Source organism: Tiliqua scincoides, chromosome 7 (genome assembly GCF_035046505.1).
Source record: "Tiliqua scincoides isolate rTilSci1 chromosome 7, rTilSci1.hap2, whole genome shotgun sequence".
NCBI classification, from domain to species: Eukaryota; Metazoa; Chordata; class Lepidosauria; order Squamata; family Scincidae; genus Tiliqua; species Tiliqua scincoides.
The window spans coordinates 2,515,323-2,527,844 of NC_089827.1; the positions used below are offsets into that span (position 1 = coordinate 2,515,323).

Genomic DNA, 12,522 nt, shown 5'->3' on the forward strand with positions numbered 1-12,522 from the left:
AAAGGTCAAATGAACTATATTTTGTTGTTTGGGACCCTGGGGCTTGAATCAAGTTGTTTGGGACCCTTCAGGCCTCCCCTGAGCCTCCCAATGCCTTATAAGGCATTAAAAATGTCCCTTCCAGTTTCCCTCTGGAAACTGAAAGTAGCATTTTAAAATATCTTTTCAGCCGTTCTGAGACCTGCAGCAGCCATGGGTGGTCGCACGCAGTCTCTGTGGGCCTCAGAAGACCCTCCAGAGCCTAGTTTCCCTTGCCTCCAGAGGGTGGGGGGGTGTCCCCAGTTATCTGCACATTCATTTAACTGCAGGAGGTTCCAGAACAGGACCCCTGTAGTTTTGGGGGCACACCTATATATATTTAATGTTACAGTATGAAATACGTGTAAACTTTACAGCGTAAAGTAAGACTGTGTTGGCCTACCATGCAGGGATAGGGGAGAATCCAGTCACACAGCCTTTGCACCTGATGTTTCAACACACTTTTGGGTAACTCTTGGCGTGACTGAGACAGACATGGCACCCTCGCATAGGCAATCACACAAAAGAGTATGTCACTGTCACCAGAAAGGAAAAACAAAACCAAAAGGGATAGCAGCCCATGCCCTTCTTTCGGTCAAGGGTGAGTCCTGTTACCAGTTCACTGAGCACAGAAGCCAGTCACTAAAGAAGTGTCCAGGGACCCAACATCAGTCAATGCGAGCCCCTCTGCATATGTAGATGCAAGGCCATGTAGCACTAGCCATGAGTGATCTTTTACAGAGCAACCCCCATCCAGCATTAGTGAGAGGAATTTTTCATTGGCAGATAATCTCTCCCCTGTCCCCTCAAGCAAAGAGGTAATCAAATTTGTTAAACCCTGTGTATTAATGTAAGCATAACAACATGTCCTTATATGCACATTGTGCCCAGTTTTAAAGTGCTAGTGGAACCCTCTTGCAATTGACACCTGGTTGCATTTTTAATTGCAAATTACAAATGGGAACTTGCATGGGAGCTCTTGACCAAATTGCAGCTGTTGGGGGGGGGAACCTTCTTATCTTGAGCTTCATTATGTAGAAATGGAAAAAGAATATTTAGTCCCTGCCTTTTGTAGAGCTGTGGAATATTCTACTGGTGTTGAGCTGTAGAACCTCTGAGTTTGAGTTGAGTTCTGCATTTCATTAATTATCACTATGTAGCATTTTAAAAATAGATTTAAGCCATATCTGCCCAACATTGCATGTACGCAACAGGAACCAAATGTGTGCATCTGTGGGCTGGGCAAAAATGGATTAACTGTGAACAGGAAGTCTTCACCCTTTGTTAAAGCTGTACAGAGTTTACAGTGGAACTGACCTGACTCATCCACATGGTTCAAGTCCTCCATTAGGACTACTCTGTCTACTAAGGCCAGAGGGCCTGGTTACACTTTTAGATGGCTGATCCCGTAAAGATGCTTGGAAATACCATCCTGTCTCGTACCTATACGCTTTCAAACAATGGTCTAGGAAGGACTCTTTCGGTAACCCTCTGTGTTCTGGTCATGCCTGAACATTGGCCAAGCACACCTATCTGACCATATCTTAGGGGATATCCAGGGGATAGGCTTGTTTTCCCACCCCCAGAACTAACCAAAGAGAGAGGGGCTGAAAACCAAGCCCAAGTGCATCTTAAAAAAGGAAAAGGTGGTGTGAAGATGGCACCCTTACTTTGGGGAGCTGAGCCCAAGGTGACCCACACTCTGATTGGTGATGGAGCAGGTTCTAATTGTCATGTGTAAGTGGACTCTTGGGTCAGGGAATGTTTATGCAGAAATGACATTTGATTTCTTTTTGTCTTACTGCTTATCATGTACCTTTTCCCCCTTATTTTGCACTTTCCTAATTCTTCTCTTTAATATACCCCCCCCCCATTTAAAAGAATGCTGCCTGTCTGGTTAAAACCATAGCTAAGAGCTATTTGCCCATCTGCTCCCTGTTCAGCTTTTTGAACCAACACTGAGTCGTCTGTGCACATGAGTATATATGAGTGGACAGCAACCAACCAGTCCAGTTGGCACCACTTTCTCTCCTCCAGGAACATGCTTCAGTGCAGATGGATACCTAGGTAAAGGGCTAACCCCCAACTGGAGTGAAAGGCTTGGAGTGGCATCATCAGTTCTGCCTCTGGTGGCAGCAGTTCTACCCCCCAGAGGTCATTGCAGCAACAATCTGGTTGAGTTGCTGAGGTGTGTCTTGGTCTTCCCTTGTGGGACCTGAGAGTAAATGAGAATAAAAATGTGCTTGTTTCTTTACCACACCAGTGAAATAGTTCTTTTTAATTCCTAAATAGGCCGTTCTGTGTTGTTGGAACAACCACGGAAATCTGGCTCTAAAGTAATTAGTCATATGCTTAGTAGCCATGGAGGAGAGATTTTTCTTCATGTATTAAGCAGTTCCCGATCCATTCTGGAAGATCCTCCTTCAATCAGTGAAGGTTGTGGTGGTAGAGTCACAGATTACAGGATTACGGTAGGATTATTTAAAAAATATATTTATTGTATGATGATTGTTGCCTACAGGCAGAGCCTGTGTGCTAATGTTGTAGGGGGGAGTTTTCTGTAAAGGGACAACTAAAGAGGATGCTTCTAGATGGTGTTGGAGATGTTGACTGTGGAAAGGAAGGAAATCAATGAGGTTCTATAGACAGGATAATTTGAATGGAAAGGAAAGTCTGAGAACAAGGTGTGGTAGTGCAGTGTATTACTGAATATAATTTATGTCCTAGAAATACTTGCCTGTAGTTGTGGTAGTGCAACTGAGAGCTTACACGTATAACGAATATTTATATATTTTCCAACAAAAACATTCACAAAAGTGATTTACATAGCAAAAGAAATGAAAAAAAATTGTTTCCTGCCCCTAATGGCCTCACAATGTAAACGGATGCGGGGGGGGGGGAGACACCAGCAAGTGAACTTACACTGTGCTGAGATGAATTGGGATAATTGCTCTCCTCTTGCTCAGTACAAGAGAACTATCACTTAAAAGGTGCCTCTTGGTCCATTTTGCAAGGGCGGAGAATGCTTGTTTGCCTAGAGAAATTCAAGTTTAAACTAAGGTGCAGAGGAAAATTTAAATGCTAACAAGCAAGGTAAACCAAAACAGATAAATGAGAGACCTCAGTGGCTAACAGCATAGAGCTTGTTTGGAAGACAGCCTTTGTAGTTAGATTAATCAGAGTTAGGGCAACCATCTGGTTATTGTGGGACTTGAAGCAAATGGTTAATTGTTTGCATAAAGTGATCTAGGCCTATTGAATCTCAAATTGAGTCAAACTTGATGCTGCAGTTCAAGATCTACAAAAGATATGTCTTGAAGTTCGAACAGCTGTTATGAAGAATCATTCTTTGCAATAGTTCCTTTGAAAAAGCAACCTTTTTAGTTTCCCTAAAAGTGGGTTCAGAACCTAATATGGGAATGAATTCTTCTGGTTTGTAACAGTTATGATGACCAGATTGAAAATATGGTGTTGAAGAAATATGATGGTCATAAAGGATACTTCATTTGAGCCTTGTTATGCAATGTTCCTTAGAAAATTTCTCATTTTATTTTATTCGGTTATTAGGATTTTGGTGAATTTATGAGAGAAAACAGACTAACTCCTTTTCTAGAACCCAGATATAAGAGCAATGAAAGCCTTGAAATTCCGTTGGAACGGGCGAAAGATCAGTTAGAGAAGCACACTCGCTACTGGCCCATGATCATTTCACAAACTACCATATTCAACATGCAAGCGGTATGTGGCAATGGATTGTTCTTAGACCCCAATCTTAATCGTGTTGTACTTGAAAATAGACACATCTTCCCTGATTTTAGTGGGAGATGATTCAGTTAAGTGTGTCTAGGATGGTACTTAACGTTTGTTTAATATTAGTCTGGTTTTTTTTGGAGTGTTTGTGTCTTGAATGTAAATAAAACCAACAAATGGTTCTTTATCACAAATAAGTGTACTGATCACGAAATCAAGTTGAATTATGTTCACCATCTTTGGACTCTTTTGTTCTTCATAGTCCCTTCTCAGTCACAGATAATGGAGTTTGGCGCATGTGTGGAGCCAGTCTTAGAAACTTCCAGAGCTTTGTCGAGCATTCTGCCCCAGGGACGTGGGAGAAACTCTGTGGACACTGTGTGCCTCATGGGTGTGAAGAAGGCACCCACCTGTTGAACTACCAGTTCCAGTTTGGAGTTTGAGAGCAGGGACAAAACTCTCAACAAAGTTCTGGAAGGTTTTGAGGTCAGCACTGTGCGTACACAGTACCCCAGTTTGTGTGTCTGCACAGAAGACCACTCTAAGAACTATAGTTACAGATAAGTGACTATAATGTGGCATTTTTTGAAAAAAAAATTAACAATTTGATAGTTATGAATTATTGGTCACTAGCATAGTTAACAATTCAGTCCTACGCGCATGGGAGTAAGTGGGGCTTACTTCTGAGTAAACATAGCATTCCTGTGTATAATAGATCAATGCAAATGGATAAAATGCACCCGAGACTTTCAATCACCAAATTAATGAAGGCTATCCATACTTGCAGCATGGCCTTTCCCAGTTTGAAGAGACACTTGGCCAACAGACTGAGGCAAAGAGGCAAAGAAGGAAGGCCCACAGCCAGGGAGACAGACCAGGGACAGACTGCATTTGCTCCCAGTGTGGAAGGGATTGTCACTCCCGAATTGGCCTTTTCAGCCACACTAGACGCTGTTCCAGAACCACCATTCAGAGTGCAATACCATAGTCTTTCGAGACTGAAGGCTGCCAACACATTAGGAACATAGGAAGCTGCCTTTTATTGAGTCAGATCATTGGTCTGTTCAAGCTTAGTACTGTTGGCAGAGACTGACTGTAGCTCCAAGGTTTCAGGCTTAAATGTTTTTGCACCCTTCCTGGAGATACTGGGATTGAATTGGGGCCATCTTAATGCAGAGCAGATGTTCTTTCATTGAGCTGTGCCCCATATTTTTTTTTTATCTTGCAGGTAGTGCCATTAGCCAGCGTTATCGTGAAGGAAGCTTTGACAGATGAAGATGTCCTGAATTGTCAGAAAACAATTTACAACTTAGTAGACATGGAAAGGAAAAACGATCCTCTGCCCATATCCACAGTTGGGACAAGAGGAAAGGGTCCTAAAAGGTCAAAACTATTTTTCTGAAAATTTAGCAAATTCTATTTCTGAAACATAGAGTGTGACCCTTTCCTCATTTTGTGCTTCTTTTGCTTGCAAACCACCTGAATATGCACCTCCCTCCTGAGAGGACAAACATTTTCCTAACTCCCCTACATTGCAGCTGGCTGTACCCTGAAACTGACCTAGAAATTACCCTGTTGCTTTCTCCTTTTTAACTAGAGCCTTGGGTCCCATATCACATGTCGCATTCCCTCCTCGAATGTACATTGGAGTCTTATCACTAGCTGGTATCACCAATAGTACAGTATCCTTGGTCAAAGCTATCATGGGTTTAGCTCACACCTAATCATTGGCCCAGTCTACTACCTGACTGGGAGCAGGAAATTTTAAACCAGCTCTTCTGAGAGAATAGCAGGGCTAGTTTCTCCAAATGGGAGAAAATACAGCTAAGCTGCAGTGTTAAATGCAAGTTGTGAGTTGCGAAACGACCGCCAAGCCATGATTGTAACTGCGATGCTGTCCCACATATGACAGGGTTAATTCTTAAAAAGATCTTTCTCTCTGATACCAGGAGGATGCTAACTGTAAGTGGATTTCTTTCAGTCAGGGACAGTTTTGGTTACAATCTGTGTTAACCTTATTTTGAATTTTACCTCTTTATTTCAAGTATACAATTTGTTCTGTTTATTTGGAGTTTGAAGTGATGGCAGCATGCCAATTTGATCAACCACTGAGGTCACTGAGCTTCCCTACAGGAGGCAGACTTTGGAAAACATTTTTCCACCACAGTGTGGATCTCCAGGTTAGGAGAGGAGCATGGGAATTGGAAGGCACTAGGTTAGGGAGCACACATGAGGGTCCTTGTGTGTACTCAGAACCCAAGCAGACAGAGCACAGCCTCTTTATGGGGACAGAACAACTTTACAATCATGTACATCAAGTATGCTATATTAATGGTATTTGTCTTTATATATTTTCCATCACTTGTCCTGCACTCTTCTCTCTAAAAGACAATTAATGTGGTAAATGAAATTTAAAACACCAGTAATACTATCCAAATATAAAACAATGAAATAAATGAAACAAGATACTTCAGTCTAAAGGGCCAAGGATATCATGGCTGATGATACTTAATACTGCTGAGAGATTATGGAAAATCACGGAGAGTTATACTTGTTCTTATCTAACTGTTGACTTGGGACATCTGTCAGGACAACTCAGGCCTTCTCTGTCCTAGGTCTTTGACAGAAGCCAGATTGAAAAAAGTTCCAGGTGTACTTATTCATGAAGACCTGGAACTGAGCCACCATGACTCACTCAAACCCTTTGCCTAGATATTGCAAATTTGATAAAGACCTTTAGAAGCTAGACTAGTAATCAGCGACAGCATAATGAATTGGTTTCTCTACAGAGCTCTAGGTATCCAGAATAGTCTGTTAAAATGGATGCAGAAGTCTTAACTAGAAGTGAAGCAAAACATATATGAAACCATTTTTTAAATCTTGCTAACTACGGAAACTGCAAATGAATGAACTCGTTTTTGTTCTTTGTATAGAGATGAGCAGTATAGGATTATGTGGAATGAACTAGAGACCCTTGTCAGAGCACATATTACCAACTCAGATAAGCATCAGCGAGTCCTGGAGTGTCTGCTGGCTTGTAGGAGCAAACCTCCTGAAGAAGAAGAGCGCAAGAAACGAGGAAGGAAGAGGGAAGAGAAAGAAGACAAGTCAGAGAAAGCAGGAAAAGACTATGAACCAGAAAAATCCTGGCAAGAATCAGAAAGGTACATTTTCCATATTGATATAATTTTATTCCAATGCATTAATATAATGGCATGAATGCAGTATGGAGCAGCTGCAGATATCTGAGGTGGTTCATTCTGTCTCAGGTGCAGAATTCCACCTTTTCACTCACCATCAGTGCTGTGGCAAGTGTTTTATTGTCATCTGGTGAGGAGCCTCCACTTCTTTCTCTCCAGCTTAAAGTTGTGGAGGGGCAGGATAAACTCTACAGTTGTACCAACCTTCAGAGAGGGCACCTTGCAACTAAAGAGAAGAGCCCCCCACTTCTCCCGTTACAAACTGGAGAGGAAGGCTGGTTTAGTGCACAGGGTGCCAGTGGCTTGGTGAAGCGATGAAATAAATAGGCAAATACGTCTTGGGTGGGAAGCTGTAAAACCATCCAAGTTTCACCTTCACAGATGTGGGTTTTGTCTGACAATGTATGTCATTGACTACAAGCCCTGCTTTAGCACGTATTAAAATTTGACCAGGCAATTAATCTTACTGCTTTCTGTGCAGGACAGTAACTGTGACGGTAAGACAACCTTTACCCTCTGCTCTTTCTGTCTTTCTCTCCACTCCTTTCCTTTTCCCCTTCTCCTTTCACGTTCTGCTCTGCTTTATCCATCTCATTCATGCCTTCTCTGCATCCACCCATTCTTCTGCATCTCCTACATTCCCCCTTTTCCATCCCTTCTCAGCTTTATTCTTTTTTTCTTCAGTGGTCATTCTTTTATTCATTCTGCCCATTTAAGGGCCTCCAAGTTTCCCTTTTACTCACAACGTTTTCTTTTCTCAGTCGCACCGTCTCTTCTCGTTTTATACCATGTGCGTTATTTTGCTCCTCTTCTTTACCTGAGATTTCTTTGATTCCAATTTGGTGCAACATCCTTCTATTCCTCCTGTTTTTAATCCCTTCCCCCCTTTTTCCTCAATTCATTTGTCTTTATTCTGGTATTCTTCCACTGCCTTGCTCTCTATTCTTACTACTTTCCGTCTCTTGCCAATTCTCTGCCTCTTTTGCTGTTTTATTCTTCCTTCTCCTCCACCCCCACATCAACCTTTACCTTGTCTGTTCCTTGATCTTGCCTCCTAGTCCTTCACCATTCTTTGCATCTCTCCATTTTTTAACCCTTCTTTGAACTCTCTTGCTTTTCCACTTGCCATCCCCACTAACCCCTGTTAAACATACCTTCTTTTTATGCAGACAGGAGATATCTTCCCCCATCCTATAATTGGCAAATCTGCAGTTAGAACAGCTCTCTGGGTTGTGCAGCCGAAGGACTGTATAGTTCAGGGCAATCCAACTTTTGGCAGCCAGGAGGGGGGCTGCATGACTCTTGCATGACCCCCAGCTGTGCTGACATGGAAGTTATTGGTGGTGATGTGATGACCTCACAGCTAATTACTTCTGTATTTTGAGCCTGCCAAAGTCATTCTGCAGACTCAGAACACAAGCAGTGGAAGTGGGTGAGGTGGGGCTTTTCAGTGTCCCTGCCACAGAAGCAGCTGGAATGGCACTGCAGGGAAACCAAAAAGGTTCTGAAGCAGGAAGAGACAGTGGGAGGGCTGCAGGCAGGCTTTTGGGGCTGCCAAAATAGGGCCTTGCGGGCCACATATTGGACAACCATGATCTAGTCCAACATTCTGCCTCTCACAGTGGCCAGCCAGTCAAGATCAAGGGAACGATCTTCCTCTGCTGTCCCTCCTGGGTAGCCTGATGTTCAGTAGCATATGGTCTCCAAATAAGGAGACCCTGTATTACTGCAGTGACTAGTAGCCATTGATAGACCTTCCTTGCCTCCATGGTTTTGCCTTATTCCCCTTTAAAGCCATCTGAGGCAACCAGAATAAAAAGAGGATCCAGATGTCTCCTCCCTCTATTAAAAAGTGAAATTTTGTGTTGATGCCTAATGATTCCTTTATGACACGTTCCTCAAGTTTTGGGGGATGTAGCTATACTGTTTCTTTTGGTAATATTGCTGTATAACAGCCTACAAAGCAGAACTGTTGAGGTCAGGATTATAACAGCTGTCCTTTTTCTTTATCTCTGAAGGCTAAAAGGCTTATTGGATCGTGAAAAAGAGGAACTGGCAGAAGCAGAAGTAATAAAAGATTCACCCGATTCCCCTGAGCCACCCAACAAAAAGCCCCTCATTACAGTGGATGAAATGCCCCACATTGAAAAAACCAAAGGTATACTCAAAATAATTGCCATAATTTTAAATACCATTAAACTAAGCGTCAGTACAATATGTGACCCTACATTATGCATTTGAAAATGAAACCCTTTGATCTTGGAGGTGCAAAATCTATGATAAAGTTTCAAGGTTAGACTTCTGCAGAGTCCACAAATCAACATGCTTGTTTGAGGTGGGGGGATCAGGATTTTCTTGTCTAGTTACAGTCAAGTACACAGTTGCAGAGACATAAATCACTTTTTTTACAACCAGATGTAAGCTTACGTAACTCTAGATTTGCTGGATTGTAGCCAACATGGTAAAATAGACTGAATGAAAGAATCCTACATCTGAAGACATGGAACGCAAAATAAGCTTACAGGATGTGGTAGATTGCCATGGAAAGAAATGACTCAAAAGGTCTTAAATGTCATTGTATATAATTACTGCAGCGTATTAAATAGGTAGAAGGGAAATTAAGTCTCTATGTAGAATTAGCAGACTGCTTTTTATGAGTCTCCACATAAGAGAATATTGAAGAGGGTGGAGTCTACAAAGATTGGTTCGTGTTCTATAGAGTTGGCGATCATATAAAACGAACAGTAGGTCATGCAAAGAAACATGCGCTAAATGACTCTCTTTTAACTTATACAGTTAAATTTGAATTTGAATTGCAAAACTGTCTTCAGAATGAGGCTCAGCATCTAGCAGCAAGGAGGATTTTTTTCTGTCCATATAAACAATATATCAAATAGTGTAAATAATAGCATTGATGTTACTTGGAAGGGAATATTGTCTAGTTCGTATGTAACACTCTCTGTGGCGAGCCAAGAGCTTCTGCATTTCCTTCTTTCACATATATAAGAGTGAAAACTGTCACTTTCTCTTTACAAAAACTACAGTTCTGTGTTACATACGAGCTTGGAGAACTGCAGTTTGTTCCAACTCTAGTTGGAAAAATAATCAAGATATCAAACCACAGCTTGATGGTGGTTTATTTTAACACAGGGCTACTTGAACCCTGGCTGGGGGGCTGGATCCAGGGTTTGGGCGGAACTGTCCACCCAGAGAGCAGATAGTTTTGCTCTGCCTCCATGCAGCTCCTCCTCTTGGTAGACCTGGGCACCAGGTCACTCTGGGCAGTCGCATCTGCCGAATGTCTTGCCACACAGCCTTCTGGGATGCTGGGCAATGGACATGACTTCCCAGAGTATCCTGGTGCCCAGGTTTACCAAGAAGAGGAGCTGCTCTGCGGCGGAACAAAAAGCTGCAGTCCGAACAAGGACCACGTTATCATAGGACTTTGGTTGCGACTTTGGGTGCTGCTGTTTTAACAAGTAAGAAATAAATAACCCTAACTTTGTACATAATGAAGAACTGCAGTTGGGTCTAGTAAAAGTGAAAAGGAGAGAGAAAGGAATGACAGAGGATCAGAAGGGCTGTCCCCTCTTTCCTGTTTCCTCTCACTCATCTACAAAGCTGCCATTGAGTCCACCCAGTGGACAGAGCCTCTTCATGGCAGAGGCTTCCCAAGGTCACAGGCAGATTTTCTAAGCTACATTGACTCTTTTTAACTCGGGATGCCAGAGTTGGACCCTGGAACCTTCTTCTTTAAAGCCACATTCCCTACCAATTGTTCAATTCTGTAATTTGTCCGTCTCAGAAAAGTAAAAGAAAAAAGTAGAGTGCACAAGAAAAAAAATAACTTTCTCCTGTACATGTCTTTCACATATGTACATCTTTTAGTTGTTTTTTTACAGGCCTGATTCCTCTATGAACTGCTGTTTTATGCTCTTTTTTATTCTGACTTTTATCTGACTACTTGTTTTTATGGTTTCTGTTAATGTGTTTTTAATATGTTTTTATCTGTTTGTTAAATTATGTTTTAATCTGTTTTTAATATGTTGTAAGCAGCCCTGGGTTTAGGGAGAAGGGAGGGATAGAAATAAAGTTTATTATTATTATTATTATTATTATTATTATTACATACGTTATAACACACACTGCAAAGTGCACAGGGATGCTGGTATGCCAGGAAAAGACCTGCCCCTTACACACTCTTGTGTTTTTCACCTGTTCTGGCCGTTTCCCAACTTGGAAAAATAAAACGGAAGGGTTGGGTACAGGTTTACCCAAGAGGCTTCTCTTCTCTGTGCACCTGCCTCTGAGTTTGCCTCTGTCCTGCCATCTGTCATGGAGAAAGAGAGTAATAGTAATGGTTGGTTTTACCAGCATTCCATGGGTGGGGTTTGACCTCCCCTCCTCAGCTTGCTCACTTTCTGATAGAACTGCCAGAACCATCTTTGTTTCTTCAGAAGATAAGACTAGAACATTTTATACTTTGAATTATTTATTGTTTAAAATTTGTTCATTTTCAAGAGTCAGAAGTGTGTATGTCCAGCTCTGCAATTGTGACTATATTGTAATTCTATTGGAAAATTAATTGGTATATAGTCCGTGAATTGGGTAGTCTAGGAATGCTGTGTGGAAAGTCTGGAGACTCTGTGCCTCAGATCCCCAAAAACTGATAGTTATTGTGGAACATTTTCTAATTTGTGTAAATGATGAGGTGTTATTTTCCCTGGTTCTACTGCAGAGATAAGAGTCAGATAAAAATACGAACAGAGGGAAGATGTTTTCTTCTAACGTCAATCAGGAATCATGCCATAGTTTGAGTCTTCTAAGCCAGATTTTGAAAAGGCAAACTATTTGATGCAATTCAATTATGTTTTCAACATTTCATTTCTAGGGCCAATATCGCTGCTGTCCTTATGGAGCAACAGAATTAATACTGCAAATTCTAGGAAACACCAAGAATTTACTGGTCGTTTGAATTCCGTCAACAACAAAGCTGAACTGTATCAACATCTTAAAGAGGAGAACGGGTTTGTATTTTGACATAGCGCATGGATTGGTGTGATTTTTCTGAACATTGTATTCATATCAAAAATATGGTGGTGGTGGATACCAGATATTTGTGGGGGGGGGGGGTAGGTGTTCAGTTAGTACTGTTCCTCAGCAGTCACCTTCTTTAGACTTGGGGGTGGAAGAAGACGCAAGCAGGAGAGGTGAGGAAAGAGATGAAAATGCAGGAGAGAGAGAACACCAGAGAAAGCTAGGTGATAGCTGACAAGAAGGAGGCAGAGACGGAGACAGGAAAGGAGGACCTTGTGGAGGCAAGGAGAAAGATTCAGAGGGGGGAAGATGAGAGTCTGAAAGGCAACTCCACGGAAGGAGAAGCCAGTCCTGCAAGGGAACCCCCTGGGAAGGCAGGACCAAGTGCAAGTCCCCATGTGGGAGGCAGGAGGAGGGAAGCCAGTGGGAGACCCTCTAGCTGCCGGCCCCCAGAAGGGTCAAGGCAGGTCACTGCCAGAGCCATGATCAGGGCATCTACCCACTAACTGTCACACAG

General features: G+C 42.2%; 1 protein-coding gene across 3 annotated transcripts in view; it reads left to right on the top strand.

The window, feature by feature from the left end:
- The window catches only part of INTS13 (integrator complex subunit 13), a 29,606-nt gene that overhangs the window by 13,429 nt on the left and 3,655 nt on the right, over positions 1-12,522 (top strand). For all 3 annotated transcript variants that reach the window (XM_066633498.1, XM_066633499.1, XM_066633500.1), the window contains 6 exons: positions 2,311-2,489; positions 3,586-3,756; positions 4,997-5,151; positions 6,702-6,932; positions 8,987-9,126; positions 11,860-11,995. In XM_066633498.1, coding sequence (XP_066489595.1) covers positions 2,311-2,489; positions 3,586-3,756; positions 4,997-5,151; positions 6,702-6,932; positions 8,987-9,126; positions 11,860-11,995 — 1,012 coding nt within the window. The remainder of the gene's footprint in view (positions 1-2,310; positions 2,490-3,585; positions 3,757-4,996; positions 5,152-6,701; positions 6,933-8,986; positions 9,127-11,859; positions 11,996-12,522) is intronic.